The sequence below is a fragment of the Phodopus roborovskii genome, unplaced genomic scaffold, assembly GCF_943737965.1.
Source record: "Phodopus roborovskii unplaced genomic scaffold, PHOROB, whole genome shotgun sequence".
In the NCBI taxonomy this organism is placed as follows: domain Eukaryota; kingdom Metazoa; phylum Chordata; class Mammalia; order Rodentia; family Cricetidae; genus Phodopus; species Phodopus roborovskii.
The window spans coordinates 29,298,966-29,319,966 of record NW_026126434.1 but is presented as its reverse complement, the minus strand read 5'-3'; the positions used below and the strand labels follow the sequence as shown (position 1 = coordinate 29,319,966).

General features: G+C 41.8%; 1 protein-coding gene across 1 annotated transcript; it reads left to right on the top strand.

Moving 5' to 3' along the window:
* Positions 1 to 3,609: 3,609 nt before the first annotated feature.
* On the top strand, positions 3,610 to 9,309 carry LOC127224286 (H-2 class II histocompatibility antigen, A-F alpha chain). Its single transcript, XM_051187256.1, has 5 exons — positions 3,610 to 3,736; positions 7,523 to 7,771; positions 8,100 to 8,381; positions 8,662 to 8,836; positions 8,997 to 9,309. Exons 1-4 carry the CDS (start codon positions 3,652 to 3,654, stop codon positions 8,814 to 8,816), a joined length of 771 nt encoding a protein of 256 aa, XP_051043213.1. The 5' UTR covers positions 3,610 to 3,651; the 3' UTR covers positions 8,817 to 8,836; positions 8,997 to 9,309.
* The last annotated feature ends 11,692 nt before the right edge of the window (positions 9,310 to 21,001 follow it).

Genomic DNA, 21,001 nt, shown 5'->3' with positions numbered 1-21,001 from the left:
TAGAAATATGATGTAAATTAAATAAATGAAATTCCAAAATGAACAGCATAAATCTGAAAACCAATAGGAATGATACATAGACCTTAAATTATGTTTTAAAAACAAACAAACTAATTGTATTAATCCCCATAGTTCCGTCTGCATGAACAAAGCAGTAAGATGCTAGCACTGTATCATTCATCAACCTTAGCTTCTGAGACAGACATGACAGCTCCAGGGGGCCTGAAATTCCACATTTCAGAGGCTGAAGCACGAGGGTTTCAAGTTTGAGGCCAGCCTGGTGAGGTTGCTTCTCTTTTTTTGGTTTGTCAGAATGCCCCTAATAAATCTCCGCTGGGCTGAAGGCCCTTACAGGTTTGGCCATCTCCTTCTATGCAGCAAAAACTGACGAATGAACCTCAGGTGTCTCCAATATTCAGAGATCAAAGGAAGCCAAATGCAGAAAGAACTTTAAAACATTACAGTTTTCTCATTGCATAGTTTGTGAACTAGTCCTAGTCTTATGCAACTTTGCAAATTTTTTATTGTTTTGATAACATTTGTATAAGTCTTAGGAATACTATTCAATAAGTTTTGACAAATAATTACAATCATAATTCATGCCCCTGTCAAGATATGGTTTTCTAGATACATATAAAATCATGGGTGGGGGTATGCAGAAAGTTGTATACTGTCTAGGAGAGTGATTGGGAATAACAGAGAAGGGAGGAAGGGATGGTGGGGAAAATGGCCAAGGTTCATGACTCATGACACACTTGTATTAAAGTGTATTTACAAAACCTAATTCTATGGACAAGGAATATGCTCCAATAACAGTATTTAAAAGAGATGTGGGATGGAGAGATGGCTCAGGGTTTAGGAGCACTTACTGCTCTTGCAGAGGTCCTAAGTTCAGTTCCCCATACCCCATTGGTGCTATTGTACCAGTTGCCAGTAACTGTAGATCCAGGGGACCCAACGTCTCTTCCAGATTCCATGGGCATCCCATGTGCATAGCCACACACACACACACACACACACACACACACACACACACAGAGTTAAAAATAAAAGCAATCTTTAAAGAACATGCCTCATGAACATCAGAGTTCACTGTGGATGCAGCACTTCTGACCGCTATCCTAATTTTATGTTATAGAATAAGCATGTCTACTCTAAGATTTCTGATAAAAGGAGTCATGTAACATATATTCTCTTTAGAATGTTTATTTAGTGTGTGTGTGTGTTACTGTGTGACTGTGTGAGTTTATGAGCACCCCACACACAGGCACCAAGGGAGGTCAAAGGATGCCCTGGAACTGGAGCTCCAGTCAGTTGTTGGTCCCATGTGGGTGCAGGGAAGGGCCCAGTTCATCTGCAACAGCAGTCAGTGTTCTTAACCCCTGAACCATCTGTGGCCTCATAACATGTCTTCTTGTGTCTTATTTCTTTCATTTTGTGTGTGCTCATCTTTGCTTTTATTTTTATACTTTATTTTTAAATGTATTTGCATGTGTGCATGCCTGCATGAGCACCATGTGTATGCAGTGCCCTTTGAGGTCAGAAGAGGGCGTCAGATCCCCTGCAGCCTAGAAGGGGCTCAGTGGTGACTAGCACGGACTGCTCTCGCTGAGGACTGGAATTCAGGTCCCAGCACCCACATGGCTGCTCACAACCACCTGTGACCCCAGATGCAGGGGATCTGACTGACCATAGCTTGCTCATCCCTCCTTTTCTCCACAGGACGCTCTCCCATGGAGCTGGCTGCAATTTGTGCAAGGGGCTTCACAGATACAGCTTTCATAAGTCATTGCCTGGCATGGAGTAGACTCTCTGTGTGTGTGTGTGTCTGTCTGTGTGTGTGTGTGTGTGTGTGTGTGTGTGTGTGTGTGTGGCTGTGTAGCTGCCTCTGGGTCACCATGTGCCTGTAACTCCTCTCCCATGGTCCTGTCAGTAATTCCAACAAACTCGATGCTTCACCAAGCTGGACTTGGGTGGAGTCATCGCAGTGTGCTGCCTATGTCCTGTTGGGTGAACAGACATTTGTTCAGGTCTCTCTGCAGGAAGTGATACAACACCTAGTAAGATCTGCTAAGACCTCCAGGCAGAGATCAGCAGAGAAACAAAGAAAACTCACCAGTGTGGATGCAAGGAAGTAAAGCCAGTGGGGAAATATACTAGGAGAACTGTTGCAGTGAATTTGCTTACGCAGATGTGGGGGTGAACTAGCATGTCCAAGGACATATGGGAACTTGGTGAAGGCAGATGCCACACTGACTCTCCTGCTCCTCAGACAAGCCTTGGCTTGCTCTTAAGACTTCCCAGCTGTGGCCAACTCAGCCCAATAGTCCAGGGTAATCTCTCTTACTTACAAAATTAATCGCATCCATGGAATACATTCACAGATAACTGGGAGGGTGTTTGGTTGAGCAACAGGGGGCTGTAACCCAGACACTCAAACTGGTTCCTACAGTATCTAAAGGGAATTTTCCCTCATTCCATCAACAAGTGGGAGCAGTCAGGAAAGCTATGTGATTACCTTAATAAATCTGCCCAGAAGGAGGCTACGGCTAAAGCAGCACCTAGTTCATTGCATCCAGGCAGGTGCTGGGGTGTCCTGTCTCTCCACTCCCCAGATCATACACTCATCTCACAAGGACACAGCAACTGGTCCTCAGTGATGCACGTTTGGGGCCTCCACAGAGTGCACAAAACTCAGACTTTATAAAGAATAGCACCCCCCTAGGTTGCCTTGATTTAATCTTCAGTCCCTCACACTTACCCAAAACATAAAAGGATAACAAATTTGGAAAACCCAGTAGTTTGGGGAACAAAGATACTTTTAAAGTTGCAAGAATACCTTTCAACATTTGATTAAACATTCTTACATTTAAAAACATTTTAAGAGTAGTCGAGCCAGCCAGGACTTCCTTTTGTGTGTCCCTAAACTTCCTTTAGACATAGCACGAAGATTACTCAAAAGAAGGGGGAAATCTGGATAAAAGGCCCTGCAGTCCTGATTGTGGCCAGTCCCGAAGCTGAGCAAAAAGCCTCTCCCCCCACCCCCCGGGTTTATACAAGGAGAAAGAACAGGGGCATTGATTGACCCACCACTGTCTTCGGGGACCCCTTGGGTAGGTGGTCAATGCACAATTTGGAGTCTTCTGTACACGCTATGAAAAGAAATAATGAAAAGAAAAAAACAGCTAACTCATGTTTGGGAGCCTGAGAAAGTGGCTAGGTGTTGGGGTTGGGGAAGCCACAGGAAAGGAATGAATTCAGGGGAGACTTGCTGGACCAAACAGCCCAGAAAATTTTGAAGAGCGTCATTATTATCAGAGTTCACCTATCCATGAGGCTTTTCAGAAATTCCCTCCTCTCTTGCTGGCCGCACACACATGCACAGGAGAAAGTCTGGAGTGGGACCTCCCACCTTCCCAGGGCAATCCCTCGGGTCCACTCCCAGCAGAGGCATCAGCCAGGCATGGGGTTCCCCTTGCCTCTTCCAGGCCTCTCCCTACAAGCTCTGCACCTGGCAACTGTGACGTCATCACGACGGAATTTTCTGATTGGGTCTGGTGGGGTTTGGTTTGGTGTCAACCTCCTTGGCTGGATCCTCACACTCTCTGGAGGACTCAGGACAGCAGCTGCAGAGACCACCCAGGGAAGAGGATGACGACCAGCAGAGCTCTGATTCTAGGGATCCTCGCCCTGACCCCTGTGCTCAGCCCCTGTGGGGGTGAGGATGACATCAAGGGTGAGTTGCCCGGCTGAGAGATGCCTGGAGCTTGAAAATGGGAAATCTCCATATTAGGTCTAACAACTATGTGAACCCGGTCTTCAGGAGGCTCTATTTGGCGAACTGCTCACCAAGTCATAATTCTAATAGCGAGTCCAGTGAGGGAAGTATAGAGGGCTCTGTGAGAAGGGGTTGTCCCAAGACGTAGGAGTGAGTCTGTCCACGAATGGGTGGTTTTTCATTACTAAAAATCTATGAACTATTACTCTCAAATTTCTCTGAGAGTTTCTGAAGTCCTCCGTAGCCATCTCTTGTAGTGTAGCTTAAGGAAAACAGTTCCATGAGTCATGTCTACTAATGTATGGAAAATGCTTCATGCTAGGAACTGGCCCTGGATTGAGGGAAGGGGTCCACCATTTTACTGGACAATCCTCCTGAATCTTGGTTTCCTCATGAGTCACCTCACAAGTAACCAAGGCAAATAATTATGTACATGTGCTTTAATAATAGTGTAAACCAAGCTGGGCTTGGTAGTTCATGCTGGTAGCTCAGTGCTTAGGTGCTGAGGCAGGAGTAGCAGTAGCATGGGTTCACGGGCAGCCTGGGCTACGTAGTGAGACTCCACTATTAATGTATTAGTAAATGCCTTTTAATGTCAATTTTACCTTGTTTCCATTCCATAGAGTCTTTTTTTTTTTTTTAACAAAGTAAGGAATATAGGCCGCCTGTCCTACACCCCGTCTGCTGACAGTCTACACCAGCAACATAGGCAGACACAAGATACAGCAGCCTGTGGCCCCTCGGCCTGGGTTGCCCACCCCTCCCCACTCTCTGTGTAATTCCTTGCCCTCCTCCAGAATCCCTCTTAACTCTGTGCCATTTTACAGATGTTAATAGCAGCTTTGTAAATGCTTGAAACAGGAAGTAAAAGGGATGGCGTGACCTTGTGAACCATGGTCGTGCTCATTCCAGGCCTGTGGGAGGTAGAAGCCTGGCCTGCTTCTCCAGGGCTGCTTTGTCCCCAGTGTCACACTAGCCTGCTGGAGTCAAGTGTGAGCAGGCACAGTGGCCACAGTTCCGAGGAACCACTGAACTGTGAACCCATTTCCTTTGAATTAAAAAAAAAAGTGAAATTTCAAGGTCTAAGAAAATGCTTTGGGGGGGGGATGTCAAGGGGTATGGGAGGGAGGGAGAGGGAACTGGGATCAATATGTAAAATAAGAAATACACACACACACACACACACACACACACACACATAAAGAAAATGCTTTGATTTTAACTCAGCCTATATTGCATTTGTCTTATATGTAAAGGATGACTTTTAGTATTTCACCAAGGAAGGGACCCAAGCTAAATGTATGGGGCTCATTTGTCTTAATGCAGCCCTAGGCATTGCTGATCCCAACTTTCACCTGGTTCTATGACCTGTCAGTCATTCCCAGAGTGCCCATGGTCCTCAAAACTAGAAATTATCATTCAATGGTCTTCTTAGCACTTGCTCAGCTAAGATGTGGGAGCCAAAATATATAAAAACTGATGCCTGTACCAGGAAATGTTGCCCTGCCCCTAGGAAGAAGTGTCATCCTGCCCCTAGGAAGTGTGCAGGCTGGCGATAGACACAGACCCAGGTCAGGAACCAGAAAGGCCTCTTGGTAAGGGCAATGGACCCAGCTGAGGCCAAAATTGTAACAACAGGAGGCTATGCAGTGTCTTCAGCAACACTTGTGGCCCAGGAGAAGACCCTGCTAGAGCACATGCTGTGTGATCCACATTTGGAAAACAAACTAAGGTTTATTAATAATGAATAAGAAAGCTTTGAGGGGAGTTGTGGTGTCTGTGTGGTGGGGCAAGTGGGGAGGGCTGGTAATACCAACCAAGACAGGCACACTAGGAAAGGAGGAACCAGAGGAGCAGTCAAAGGTGGCTAGGAGACAGAGGTTTCAGCAAATTAAAAAACAGCAATAACCTTTATCTCAATGAGAAAAAGAACCCTCTGCCTCCCTGCAAACAGCAGGAGCATGAGAGGATGGTGTAGTTACTTTTGATTGACAGTTACTTGTGCAGAATGACAGACTGTAACTGCCCATAGCCATTCGCAGCCATTGCACGCACTCCGTTTGTCTAGCGACCCATCCACCTCTCCCAGAATTCGCTATTGCAGAGGCCAAGCCTGGCTGACCAGTTGCTCCTTACACAGCGTCATGTCTGACTTTAGCTGAAACTCAATAAATGAAGGAAGAAAAGATGAATACTAGATACTACCTGTGCCTTGACAATAATGTTTATTTGGTGTCCTTTGGGTGGAATTGCCTGCTTGGTGGCTGCTCATTGTAGCATCTCACACATGTTCACTGTTGGAGGAAAAAGCTTTAATTCACCACGAATCTGCAAGTAAATGTCAGTGTTAATTTGGAAAAAGTCAGAGGTAGGGATTGGCAGAAGCGTATAATCCAATAAAATCTCTATTTCTTTTGTTCCAGGACAAATTAGAAAAGTATTCTGTAGATCCCCACAGTTAACAATGCAGGAACTTTAGACATAATAGTTTTTATATATTTTGTAATGATGTCATTGTTCTCTTTCTGTAAGATTCTATATGTTTTTTTACTTGTTAAAAAGTAAGAAAATTTTCTTGTGTCAAAATCTCCTTTTTTGAAGAGAAATAAAATGTAATATATATGTTATTAACATCTGGAAAATCAGTGGGACACTAAAGTTAATAAGAGAAGAAAATATACTTTACATAACCCATCAGTGTACCAGACACTGATCAAGGCAGTCAGGGTAGCAGAAATCAAACACATGACATTCTGCCACACACGTCACAGAGGGAAAGACTGGACTTGGAGGAGTGGGTGTTGGAAATGTACCCAAGGGGGAGGGGAAGCTCATGTGCTGATACATGAATTAAGATACACAGGACTAGGTTAATATGGGTTATTATAATTTTATTTGGGGAGACGTCACTTACACAAGAAACTGATGACCTGCAAGTTGCTGCTCCAATGATCCACACCCAGTCCTCTGTGACCTGACCAGAACCCAGTGAGAGACAGAATCACCTGTGCCCAAACCCCAAACCTCAAAACACTCCAGGCACGTCCACACTTGTGACCATGCCCAAACTGGCATGGTCAGCGCTACAAGTGTGGGCGGGGTGGATATATCACTATACTCATGCTATTTTAAAGTGTTTTCTATGAAGCAGACACCCACAGCTATACACTAGCCAACATCCTGAAATCCAGTTGCAGAGAGGGAAGAGTGATGAGCAAAGGGGTCAAGACCAGGCTGGAGAAACCATAGAAACAGCTGACCTGAACAAAGGGGAGCTCATGGACTCCAGTCTGACGGCTGGGAACCAGCATAGGACCAAAGCAGACCCCCTGAATGTGGGTGTTAGTTAGGAGGACTGGACAGTCTATGGGACCTCTGGTAGTGGATCAGTATTTATCCCTAGTATAAGAATGGACTTTGGGAGCCTATTCCACATAGAGGGATACCCTCTCAGTCTAGACACATGGGGGAGGGCCTAGGCCCTGCTTCAAATGATGTGACAGACTTTGAAGATTCCCCATGAAAGGCCTCACCCTCCCTGGGGAGCAGAAAGGGAATGGGCTGGGGCTACTGGGGGGTGGGGTGGGAGACGGGAGGGTGACAGAACTGGGGTTGACTTGTAAAACAACCTTATTTCAAATTTAGATTAAAAAAGTATTTTCTATCATTTTGTTTAATAACATTCCTTTTTCTTTTTGTTTTCCATTTTTTTCCTATTTTCCAATTTCCCCCTAAATTCGCCAGCTGACCATGTCGGCTCCTATGGTTTAAGCTTCTACCAGTCTCATCAACCCAACGGCCAGTACATGTTTGAATTTGATGGTGATGAGTTGTTCTATGTGGACTCAGATAAGAAGGAGACCATCTGGAGGATCCCTGAGTTTGGTCAACAGACAAGTTTTGACCCACAAGGTGGACTGCAAGGCATAGCTACAATGAAACACAACTTGGGCACTCTGATCCAGAGGTCCAATTCTACCCCAGCCACCAATGGTAAGTGCTCAGCATGCTACTCCTCCCTCCCTTCCCTGGTGGGGAATGTGAGTCACTGCTCTAGAAAACCCTCTCCTTTCTGAGGCATGCCCTCATCCTCTCTTATTACAAATCACATATTCTGTGTACTGTAAAGCTCTTGTTCCAACAATGCATTCCTTGAATCTTTCAAAGAGGCTCCAACAGACTTCCTAACACCCTAGAGAGAAGGGCACATTAGCTCCAAGCAGGAGGAAAGCTCTGGCTCCTTGACCACATGGATGCAAGCCTTGTCAAGGGGGCTCCCTCACCAGACAGTGCATTCACATCCAGGCCATTTCCCTTCCAGAGGTTCCTGAGGTAACCGTGTTCCCCAAATCCCCTGTGCTGCTGGGTCAGCCCAACATCCTCATCTGCTTCGTGGACAACATCTTCCCTCCTGTAATCAACATCACATGGCTGAGAAACAGCAAGTCAGTCACAGACGGTGTTTATGAGACCAGCTTCCTCTCCAACAGTGACCATTCCTTCCACAAGATCACCTACCTCACCTTCATCCCTTCTGACGATGACATTTATGACTGCAGGGTGGAACACTGGGGCCTGGATGAGCCGGTGCTGAAACACTGGGGTATGTATGTTGCAGGGCCACGCACCTGCAACAGAACAGATAAGAGAGGGATGTGTTTCTGCACTTTCTTGTTCTTTGCCATCTCTAGAACAGTCTGTCTTCTGGCTCTGTGACCAAACTTATTTTCCACTCTTAAAGAGATTTCAATGATAGACTTCATGGTCTTCTATAAGCCTACCCCCAAAGTCTGTATGGATTGACTTCCATCCTCACACAGGCCCTATTACATACACACACATGAACACACTCCCTCCTGACTCCAAAATCTTCCCTTTCCCAGAACCCGAGGTTCCAGCCCCCATGTCAGAGCTGCCAGAGACTGTGGTCTGTGCCCTGGGGTTGTCCGTGGGCATCGTAGGCATCGTGGTGGGTACCATCTTCATCATTCAAGGCCTGAGATCTGGTGGCCCCTCCAGACACCCAGGACCCTTATGAGCCACACCCTGGAAAGGAAGGTGAGGGTTTGTGTATGTGGGAGCCGAAGCCACCACACACCGGGGAGCGAGGGAAGGGAAGACGGGTGAAAACACAGTTGGAACATTGTTGGAGAATTGTGCAGTGGCATGATCACATCTCAGGAGCCTTTGGGACATATGCCTCTCCTGTCTGTTGCAGGTGTGTGGCCCTCTCCAGGGCAGAAGTGATGAGCTGGACGACCGGGCATGGAGTGTTTTCCTGCTCATTCATCACGTTGTCTTCTCCAAATATCCCCCATCTCACTTCATCTCACTTCTCCCTTGGACTTGTGACTGTCCCCTCACAGCTCACATACCCTTGGAATTTCCCCCGACATGAGTTTTTTGTTTGTTTGCTTTGTTTCATTTTGTTTTTTGTTTTTGGCGTCTTTCAAATCATATCTACTGTAGAATCTCTCAGTGGCCCTGATTCAGTAGCGGCACAAAACCAATAAATCACCTTTTGTAAGTCAGTTACTGGTTTTTGTTTTTCCTGTCTTTGCTTTTGGAGCTCACTGAGGAGGGCCATATAATCCCATGTCCAGTGACACAGAAACAACCAAACACAGCCATGGAATGCTCAGGGATCTTAACAAAGGTTGAACTTTCTCTCTTTTCATTCCCATCCCTGACCACTATCATCTCTCTCCAGCCAGGCACCAGGGAGGTAAGGTGTGAAATCGGCCTTGGTGTTCACTCAACGATGTAAGGAAATGGCAAGGCACAGGGTGAACACCAGTAATCCCAGGACTCAGAGACAGCAGAGGAGTCCTCACAAATCTAAGGCCAAGCTGGTCTACACAAGGCAAGCTGGAGCTATATAGGAAGGCCCTGCCTAAAAGAACAAACGAAAAAGCAAAAACAGAAAAGAAAAAAAGAACTCCACTTTAACATAACCTCTTAATGAAAAGAACTTAGAATAGCAAAAATGTTGAAAGTTTTAAAAATGTTACAAAAAGTCAAAATTCATAACAAAAATATATAAAAAGTCAAAACTTTCTGGAATCTTCCTAATGACCCAGCTCTTAGTGTTGTTGGGTTTTTTGTTTTTGTTTGTTTTTTAACTCTTTTTACTCTTTTGGGGACCTGACAACCAGCTGCCAAATAAATCACCTGGAAGCTTATTCTTATTTATAAATGCCTGGCTTCAACTTGGCTTGTTGGTAGCTAACAATTTTCTTAAATTATACCTTTAGCCTCTGGGCTTTTATCTTTCTCTATTCTATAGACCTTTATAAAAAATAAAAAACAAACAAACAACAACAACAACAAAAAAAAAACTTCTTTTTCCTTGGCTTGCTGTGTAGCTGGGTGGCTGCCCCTAATGTCCTCCTTCTTTTCTTGGTTTTCCTTTCCACCTCCAAGATTTCTCTTCCTATTTATTCTCTCTGCCTGGCAGCCCTGCCTATCCTTTCTCCTGCCTAGCTATTGGTTGTTCAGCTCTTTATTAGACTAATCAGGTCTTGTAGATAGGCAAAGTAACACAGCTTCACAGTTAAGTGCAACATAGAAGAATGCAACACAAGATTGCATCATTAAGCAAATGTTCCACAGCATAAATAAATGTAACACATTTTAAAATAATATTCCACAATATCTTGGTGTGTCTGTGAGGACATTTCCAGAGACATTTAGATGAGGTGTGTTGGAACCCGTCTTTGGAGGGCTTCAGTTGGATCCAGCTAACTTGCCCTGTCTGTATCTGAGAAGGGGAGTGTGGACTGAGAAATGGCAGGTAGAAAAATTAAAGATACTAAAGAAAAGACAAAGACACAGAATAGAGTTGGGAGGACATTCCAGTGAATACAAACTGCTTCAAGTTTATTGCTCAAAAGTCTTATATACCCCAACCAAAAGGGAGGAAAAGACAAAAGACTTCTTTACCATGATACAAGGAACAAAGACTTACTTCCTTAATTCTCCAAACATTTAGTAACTGTTACATGCAGTTTTCCTGCTGGTCTGGTCCCACAGATGCATCAGCCCCAAATAACATGCAGAGACACTATATTAGATATAAAGCTGTTGGCCAGTTACTAGCATTTCTTATTGACTGGCTCTGTCTTAAATATTAACCCATTTCTATTAATCTAAGTGTTTCCATGTGGTCTTATCTTACCAGAACGAGGGTCCAGACTTCTTATCTCTCAAGTTTCTACATCTTGACTCTCCTACTACATCTCCCAGAATCCTCTTTGTTTCCTAGTCCCATCTATCTTGCATTCCTATTGGCCAACAAGGCTTTATTCATCAACCAATAAGAGAAACATATTTACAGAATGATATCTCCCATCAAGTAATCACACCTTAAATCAAATCTCTTATTTAGGTTACACATCCACACCTTACACCAAGTATCCTTCAGTAATCATGCATTAGTCCTGCCTGAGTCCCTGCCAGACCAGCTAGGTTTCCTCCTCAAGTCTTTGAGTAAGTTTGGGATTTTTCAGTTGTAGATTTTCTAAGCAGTCTTCAGCTGCCACCAAAATTTGGGAGGCTTTGGGGATTTTCCTAGAACCTCTCTCCACAGGCTAACACTCTCAGCTCACAGCCACGATCTAGTTCTCTGATTCAGATGTGCTGTGTCTCCGTAGTTCACTGACATTGTCAACAGATTTGGTAAGTCAGTTGGAAATTCTTAAAGGAATGGATAAGTTTTAAAAAAGAGAGTTTTCCCCTCATATTAAAAAATGGAAAACACTATTAAAATGGATGGTTTAAAAATGGAATAATTAAATGAAGGGATAATCAACATACCCAGAATTGACATACTGTTAATTATTGATAATCTTTGTTGTTGTTTTGATAATTCTTGATTTATCTCTAAAAATGTTGGTTAATATGAATGCTAAGATGTGGGCCTTAGAAAAACTTGTTAAAACAGATTATATAGATATTCAAACCCAGATTCAGAAATTAAATGGAAAAGTGCCAAATGAAAGAGATACTATAAGAGCTACTTAGAAGCCTGTGACAATGTTAGATTTAGGGAAATTCAAGGAAACTGTAGTCTCATATGGCATCCATTCACCATTTGTGAAGTAGTTTGTAATAGGGTTGTCCCTATAGATTGGATAGACTTGATTAAAGCTGTCTGAAAGCCTGGAGCACAATTACAACCGGTTTTCTGGTTCAGAGAAGAGGCTAAGAATGTTGAACAAAAAGCTAAAGCAACAAGTATGGATATCTCCCAAGATAAAATTATTGGAAAAGGAGATTATGCTATTTTAGAAAGGCAATGTCTATATGGTCTCATGGTTTAATCCATGCAACAGCTTGGGAAAGAATTGGAGAAGCAGGAAAAAAATTATTCATTTACAAAAGTTATACAGGGGCCCAAGGAAGCATGCATGGATTTTGTACAAAGACTGTCATCAGCAGTTAAATAGAATGATATCAGATTCAGAAGCCAGAAAAATAATAATGGGAACAATGGCTTTTGAAAATACCAATGCCCATTGCAAAAGGATAATTAGGCCTTTAAAAGGAAGATCAGCACGTTTGAAGGGTTGGATCTGAGATACAATTAATATTGAATCTCATGACCATGATAATGATACATGAATAGGAGAGATGATTTCCAGAGGTTTAAAGAAAACTTAAAATGACAAATGCTTTAGTTGTAGCAGACAAGGTCACCTGAAAAGGGATTATAAACAGGGTATTACTAGAAACATTGTTTTTATAGACATAATCCAAACAGAATGCTCCTCCTTTCTGAATTAAGCAGAAAGTGTGGCAAAGGCAGGCATTGGACTAAGAATGTAGGTCGAGAAGAGATTGTCAAGGCAATTCTTTACCTTTAGGAAATGCCTTGAGGGACCTCTTGAAAGCCAAAACCAGTTCATTTGTTTCCTGCCAATGAGGATGAATTAAAAAACCTAATGCCTATTGAAAGAAAACATATTTTTCTGAATGATAGAAGAGCTTTAGAAGCTAAAACAAAAATTTCAGTAGAAACTATAAATCAAAATTGATAAAGATTAGATTAGGAATCTCCCCAAAGTTGGGGTTAGGGAAGGGTTTTGTTTTTTGTCTTTTCAGGAAAATAAAAACAAACATCTTAAGGAATTTAAAGACCTTTGGACAAATAACCATCCAAAGAAGAAGGGATAGCTGCATGGAAAAATTACCAAGGAAAGAAATAATCTGTCTTAATGTGATCTCTAAAGTTTCCAAAAAGAAGATGGAATCCAAGCTGGGTACAGGTCACACACACTTGGGAGGAAGATGCAGTCGGGTCTCAGTGATTATTGGCAAGCCAGATCTACAAAGTGAATTTCAGGACAGCCAGGACTGTTAAAAAAGAGAAAACCTGTCATAAAAAACAAACAAACAAAAAAAGATAGGACCCCACAACAACACCAGGACTATGATAACACAATTAAGCTAAACAACACCAACTAAAGATGGACTTTGAACTACAAACTACTTAGAACAATTTCAAGGTGGCTAGGCCAGATGATCCAGCCTCACAGACTAAATTAGTCAGGACTTGAGACAAACACTGCACTTTCCCATTATGCAGAAACTGGACAACAAATGATAGAGCTTGACAATTAACCCAATTTTTCTTTTCAGGACCCCGTAAAGATGCTGTCACTCCCAGGCAACAGGAAGTAACTTTAAGAACACTATGCCCACATTCCCAAGAGGTGGGGTGGGTGGTATTTGGTCACTCATTAGGTTATGGATATTTGTCATTGTTTAAGAATATTTGTAACAAAATGTTGGTTATGGCTAGGAAGAACGCTAAACAAAGGAGATTAGATTCAAGGTTTTTGATTTGGAAAGAAAAAGAAATACAGATATAATATAAGGGTAGATTATTGAAACTACTTTTATTTTTTAATTTTTAAAAATTTTTATTTTACATATCGATCCCAGTTCCCTCTACCTCCCTCTTGTAACGAGTACGGTTTTTCCGCCTGCCACCGCTTGGTCTTGTCCTGCTGCCGCGCCAGCCCCAATTAACACACAGCGACTCTGTATTTGACACAATGCTGTTGGCCCGGTTACTTGTTTCTTATCGGCTAGCTCTGCCTTAATTATTAACCCATTTCTGCTGATCTATGTATTTCTCTTACCGGGGAGCCGGCGGCATACCGCTGTCTTCAGACCCTCCATCTTGACTCCTCCTTCCTACTTCCTATTTCCTCCTTGTCTCCTAGTCCCTCCTATCTTCCTTTCCTATTGGCCAACAGTGCTTTATTATTAATCAGTATGAGGAACATATACAGAATGACATCTCCCATCCTCTTTTCTGTCTAAATAAAAAGAAGGGTTTTAACCTTAACATAGCAAAATATATTATACAACAGTTATCAAGTAAGAATCACAGTTAACAATATTTAGTCCATTAACATTTAGCAAGATTTGAAGAAAATATTTGATCATCTATTCTATCTTTGTGTCTAAAGTCTAAGTAACTTATCTTTAATCCTAACTAATGAAAACTATAACCATAACTACCTGTCTTCAACTCCTTCAAAGACCACAGAAGGATAATATATAAGCTCTAGAAATGACAGAGACAACTCACTGCCTGGTCACCCGAAGTTCTTTTGTAATCTTTCATCTTCAGCCCATAGGCCATAGTGTGTCTAGCAGACTCTTCAGCAATGCAGGAAACTATAAACTGTCTTCTTGTATTGGCAGTTTATCAGTCACTTTTCTCTGTGTCCTGCATACTGTCTCGCAGACTCTTCCATGAAGCAGGAACTCTGTAGCAATGTCCATCTTGAATCAGCAGTCACTTTTCTGTGGGTCCTGCATGTCCAGTTTATACAGCATAAAGTCAAACAGTCCAGACCAAATGGCTAGTCTTGCCATATTGGAAGTAAACTCCATAACATGTTTCTTTAATGTCCATCTTTCTTTCTGACGCAGGTGGTGTTGCCAGGAGCATTTATGTCTCATTGTCAAGTAAAACCCTAAACCATTTTAAATGCCATATTCTGTAGGCCTTTGAAAGGTTTGAAGAATTCCTATCTATCTTAAATACATCTCTGTGTATCTTGAAAACCCTAACTAAACTCTAAGCTTTGACTATCATAGGTAATTATCTATAATCTGTACTACATTATACATTACATTTCTAAATGAGCTATACAAACGAGGAGAAATATACATATGACAAAATTGACCTTAAATTGTATCAATAAATGAAAATCCAGTCCAAAACAAAGTATTCATATCTATACCATAATCCCCTTTTCACTTTTAAAAAGAATTGGCTGTGATCATTACCCATTTATAACCAAGTCCATTTAAATGAAAACAAACATTTATAAACAATATTTGGGAATTTGGGCGTCGTTCTTTCCAAACTACTTCCTGCTGCTGTCATGGGGATCCTAAGAAGACGCAGAAATCCTGGCTGTAGTCTGCAAGGCTGCTTTGTATGTTGAATGTTGGATCACCATGACTCTGTTTCAGGGGGCCTGGCTTGATCAAACCACATTAGTCTGGAAGGAATCCACAACTTTTCATTTTCTGTGGAAACAAAAAATGCTATTTCCTTGGCATGTTGCCAAATGATAGAAAAATCCTTTTTTTAAAACCTTTGCTGTTCACGTGGTGCTTCTTATGAAACTCTGAGACTTCTAGCACACTTCCTATCAATAAACGATCAATTTCATCATTGCCTGTGCTAGAGGACCTGGCAGACCCGTATGGGATCTGATGTGTGTTATATATATAGGACGAGTCCTCTTTCTGGTAGTATCTTGTAACTGTATAAACAATGAAGTTAATTGTGTATTGTCAGGAATAAATTCTGCAGTCTCAATGTGTAAAACGACTCTGTCTGCGTATTGAGAGTCAGTAACTATTTTGAGGGGTCCTGTAAAATCCATAAGTACCATGAGAATGACATACAATTCTGCCTTTTGTACAGAATTGTAAGGGCTTTGAACCACTTTGCTAATTTTTCCTGATTTATATCCTGCCTTACCTGATTTGTTTGCATCAGTGTAGAATGTATGAACTCCAGAAATAGGTGTTTTTCTTAGAATGCGTTGAAGGATCCAAATCATTTTTTTTATGAATTTGATTCTCTCAGTTTTGGGATAATTGTTGCTAATCATTCCCAAAAAATTACTGCATGCTCTCTGCCAATATTCATTATCTTTCCATAAGGAGGAAATTTCCTCATTAGTTAAAGATACTATAATTTCTGCTGGGTCCCTTCCTGTTAGCTGACGAAGTCTTAACTTACCTTTTATAATCAAGTCAGAGATCTTTTTTATATATGTTTTTAGTTTTTTATTCTGTTTATGTGGTAGGAATATCCATTCTAATATGATATCTTCTCTCTGCATCAAAATCCCTGAAGGATATTCGCTAGATGATAATATAACCAGAATACAGTCTAGGTTTGGACCCACATGGTCCACATGTGCTTCTAGTATCCTCTTTTCTACCCACTCTAATTCCTTTTCAGCTTCAGCTGATAGTATTCGTGGACTATTCAAGTCCTTGTCCCATTTTAGGGCCATTTTCAGGTTTTTCAAATCATGCCCTTCTACTCCAATAATGGTTTGAAGTTGAGAAATCTCTCCTAGTAATTTTTGAAGATCATTAAGAGTCTGGTAGCGATCTCTCCTGATCTGTACTTCTTGTGGTCTAACTTTCTGTAGACCTATTTTATATCCTAAGTAGTTGATAGACTGTCCTTTTTGTATTTTTTTCAGGTGCAATTTGTAATCCCCAGTGAGGTAAAACTTCCTTTACTTTCTCAAACATTTTTTCTAATATTTCTCCTTTAGAGTCAGCTAACAATATGTCATCCATGTAATGATAGATTATGGATTATGGAAACTGTTTACGAATTATTTGTAGTGGGTTTTGTACAAAATATTGGCACAGGGTGGGGCTATTTAGCATTCCCTGTGGCAAAACCTTCCATTGATATCTCTTCACCGGTTGAGAATTATTGTAATTAGGTACCGTGAAGGCAAACTTCTCTTTATCTTGTTCTTGTAAAGGTATAGTGAAGAAGCAATCCTTTAAATCAATAACTATAATAGGCCATTCTTTGGGTATCAAACAAGGTAAGGGCATTCCAGGCTGTAGAGAGCCTATTGGCTGGCTAACTTTATTGATGGCTCTCAGGTCTGTAAGCATTCTCCATTTACCAGATTTCTTTTTGATCACAAATACAGGAGAATTCCAAGGGCTGGTTGATTCCTCTATATGTCCAGCATTTAGCTGTTCCTGAACCAGGCTTTATAAAGCTTCTAACTTCTCAGAGGTCATAGGCCATTGTCCTACCCAGACAGGTTCCTCTGTTAGCCATTTTAAAGGTAGGGCTTTGGTTCCTCTGTTTGTTCAGCACTTGTATTTTGTTTTTGTACTGCCTGGATATTTGGTCTCTGTCTTGTATAGTACTTAACAGTATTCTTTCCACAATCATGAGGTCGTCTATGGTTCCTATCTAATACTGGAGGAATGTTAATCTGTGTATTCCATTGCTGTAATAGATCACGACCCCATAAATTTATCACTACATCAGCCACATATGGTCTCAACCTTCCTCTCTGTCCTTCTGGTCCTATACATTCAATCCATCTCGTGCTTTGTTTTACCTGAGACAGGGTTCCAATCCCTAAGAATTGAACATTTACCTCATGCAGGGGCCATCTTTGAGGCCAAGATTTATTAGATATGACAGTTACATCAGCTCCAGTGTCCAGGAGACCCTCAAACAGTCTATTATTCATCTTAACTATCAATCTAGGCCTATGACTATTTATAGCGGTTTGCCAAAATATACGTTTTTCATTTCCTTCTGTCATGTTTGATTCAACTTCTGTCACTAGTTTGTCATCCAGAGCAGTATGAGTTTTTATAATAGGCACAGAATTTTCTAATTGTCCTGTGGGAGATTGTCTTCCACTGTGACTGGGAATGTTCGAACCACCTGTGACGTGGGGGCCTTCGAGAGGCCCCCCCAAGGAGTTTCCCTATGGTAAAGGGTTTCCTTGCTTGTCTCTGGTCGATCTACACTCATTTGTCCAGTGTCTGCCTTTGCCACACCTTCTACATAACCCAGTAGGCTGAGGCCTTCTGTTTGATTCATTCCTGGGGGGTGTTATTTCTAGGGAAGCTTTGCCTACAATTTCTTTTTAGATGTCCTATCTTACCACAGTTATAATATCTGACATGTTGATATCTCTTCAAACCTTTGGGGATGGCTTCTCCTACCCAAGCTGCTAAGTCACTATAGTAAGGAACTCTGTTATCTTGATATCTTCTCTGGCCTTTAGATATGGTTTCTCCTATCCATGCTTCAGTCTTATTGTCATTATACTCAATGTTGCCTGTATATAGGACCCATTCATCCAAGGGTGCTGATCGCTTTTTAAAGGCTAAAGCACCTGTTTGCATTGAGGATTCGCATTCGCATAAGCTAAAGATTCTATGAGTATTCGCCTAGCATCTATGTCTGCTATCTCTAATTGTACTGCCCTAGATAATCTTTCTAGAAAGATACTAAAACGTTCTCTAGGTCCTTGCTTTATCTTGGTATAGGGTTCTATCCTCTCTTCTAATTCATGAACTTTATCCCAAGCATTCAGAGCTGCTGTACTGCATAGAGACAAGATATGTTCATCATAGGCAGCCTGGGTTTCTGGGTCAGCATAGAGACCCTCACCAAGAATTTTATCTTGGGGAGCTTTATAACCTTTCTTTAAGCCCTGAAGTTCAAGAGCTTTTGCTTCCTCTCTCCATAAAGCCCTCCATTCTAATTGAGAGGAGCGTTCAAGGACAGCTGATATTAATTGATCCCAATCCTTAGGTTTACCTTGTCATTCCATGCCCATGATTCTACTAATTGCTTCACATAAGGTGAGTGCATGCCATAAGAGACTACTGCTTCCTTTATACCTTTTAAATCTTTCATACGTATTGGTTCCTACTGATATGCAACGACACCTTTTGGATGTTTCTTCGTTGCTGGCTTTTTATGAATAGATACAGGGAAAGCTCCCCTGACCCTAAATGGTGTGGAAAATTTTAAATCTTTTTCATGCCCTGTTACCTGTAGTTCTTCTTCTGATGTATCAGACTGAAGGTCTTCTAAAGCCTGAAATCTATTCACCATTGTTTCTTTGAGTGTCTGAACTTCTTGAATCAAATAACTTTCTAGAGACTTCATTGCATCAGTCAGTTTCTTACTTTCTCCAACTACAAATGATTCCATGTTTTTAATCTTATCATCCTTAGATATTATATGAATGGCGTGTAAACTGCCTTCCAGAAACAATGTTCTATCTGCTAGCTTGCCATTATCCTCAGACATGGAAGAGATTCTGTCATCTAGTCTTTCTATCTGATGTTCCAGTTTTTTAAACTTATTAGTAGCTTCCTCCGACCAGGAACGAGCTGTTTCTGCTAGTTTGTTAATGCATTGCATTGTTTCTGTTCTGGTTATTGAGGTATCTGACATGAAACAAATTCTACCTGTCAGCTCGCCAACGCCATCTTCAATATTCTGAACCTTTCTTTCTATACTTTCTATGCTTTGAATTCTATCATTTTCAATGTTTGAATCTTTGTCTCTATGCTTTGAATTCTATCATCATTTTCAATGTTTCGAATCCTTGTTACTAAGTCTCCTATGGTTTGTACAAGTTCCTTATTGTTTGCTGTAATCTCAAACCATTTCTTTAAGAATATCATGTTAATGATGAAACCCATTGCTATTACAAAATATTGGTCCAGTCATAAGTTTCTTCTGCTAAAATCCCTTCTACATATGAAGTAAAATAATTCCTAAAGTTCTGCATAGTAAAATTATCTGCCATAGTTATGGAACAATTTATTTCAGATTTTATATCAGCTTAAATTGCAAAGGATTTTACAATTACCTTAGGTGTAATTCTGCTGTCCTGGAACTTTGATGCTTTTAGTTGTATATCTCATCTTGTGGTAATTACGCCTGGAGGTGTGTCACCAAATAGCGCCTAGCCGCCGAGGCTCGTCTGATCCCGGTTCTGCAACCTAGAAGTGTGCCACCAAATATTGTCCGGCAGCAGACGATCCTTCTGATTCTGGTCCCTGTAAAATAGCTCTTAACAAACTATGACAAGCAGAATTTTGTTAAAGGGGGACTTTTGGAGTTACTTGGAACACAAGACGAAACGCGTGCAAGCCGGGCGGGTGCCGCCGAGCGGCTCTGCGCAAATGCAAAGTCCGGTGCGGAAATGGGCAAAAAGTGTTAAGCCGTAAGTGCCTTCTCAGGTCTGCTTTAGTGGCAAAGATCTCCTTTGCAGTAAGGAAGAGGCAAATGTCCCAAAGCTGTGGTGAGTCCACCTGGTTAAACCCTGCCCGTTGGGGAAGGTGGGGGAGGGGGGTCAGCTTCTGCCGCCTGGGGGCAAAACCCAGGTAAATCCCACTTCTGACACCAGATATCACGGTAAATAAGGATCAGGATAAACAAATAGGCCGAATAGATGTTTATTCAGGGAGAAATAACTTACAACCTAGACAGATGAACACCAGGAAATTCAACCCGATCCTCTCCTGTCCGAGTCATGCCAGAAAGAGAGCACCTTTCCTGGCCCCCTCCGACCTCCTTCCACAGGTCACTCCGCCCATGGCTCCACCTCCCAATGGGCGTGGTCAGTGCCACAGAACTATCTCACTACAGAGAAGAAGGTATATTCTTTTGTGTTTGGATGGAATGTTCTATAGATGTCTGTTAAACCTAATTGAGACATAACTTCTGTTAGTTCTTTTGTTTCTTTGTTAAGTTTCTGACTGGTGGTTCTGTCTAGCAGTGAGAGTGGGGTGTTGAAGTTTCCCACTATGAGTGTGTGAGGTTTTATGTGAGCTTTGAGTTTTAGTAGTGTTTCTTTTATGAATGTGGGTGCCTTCGTATTTGGGGCATAGATGTTCAGAATTGAGACTTTGTTCTGATGGATTTCTCCTGTGATGAATACAAAATGATCATCTTCATCTCTTTTGATTGATTTTGGTTTGAAGTCTAATTTGTTAGATATTAGGATAGCCACACCTGGTTGTTTCCTGGGTCCATTTGATTGGAAGATCTTTTCCCAACCCTTTATCCTGTCTTTGAAGCTTAGATGTGTTTCTTGTACATAGCAGAAGGATGGATTCTGTCTTCATGTCCATTCTGTTAGCCTGTGTCTTTTTATA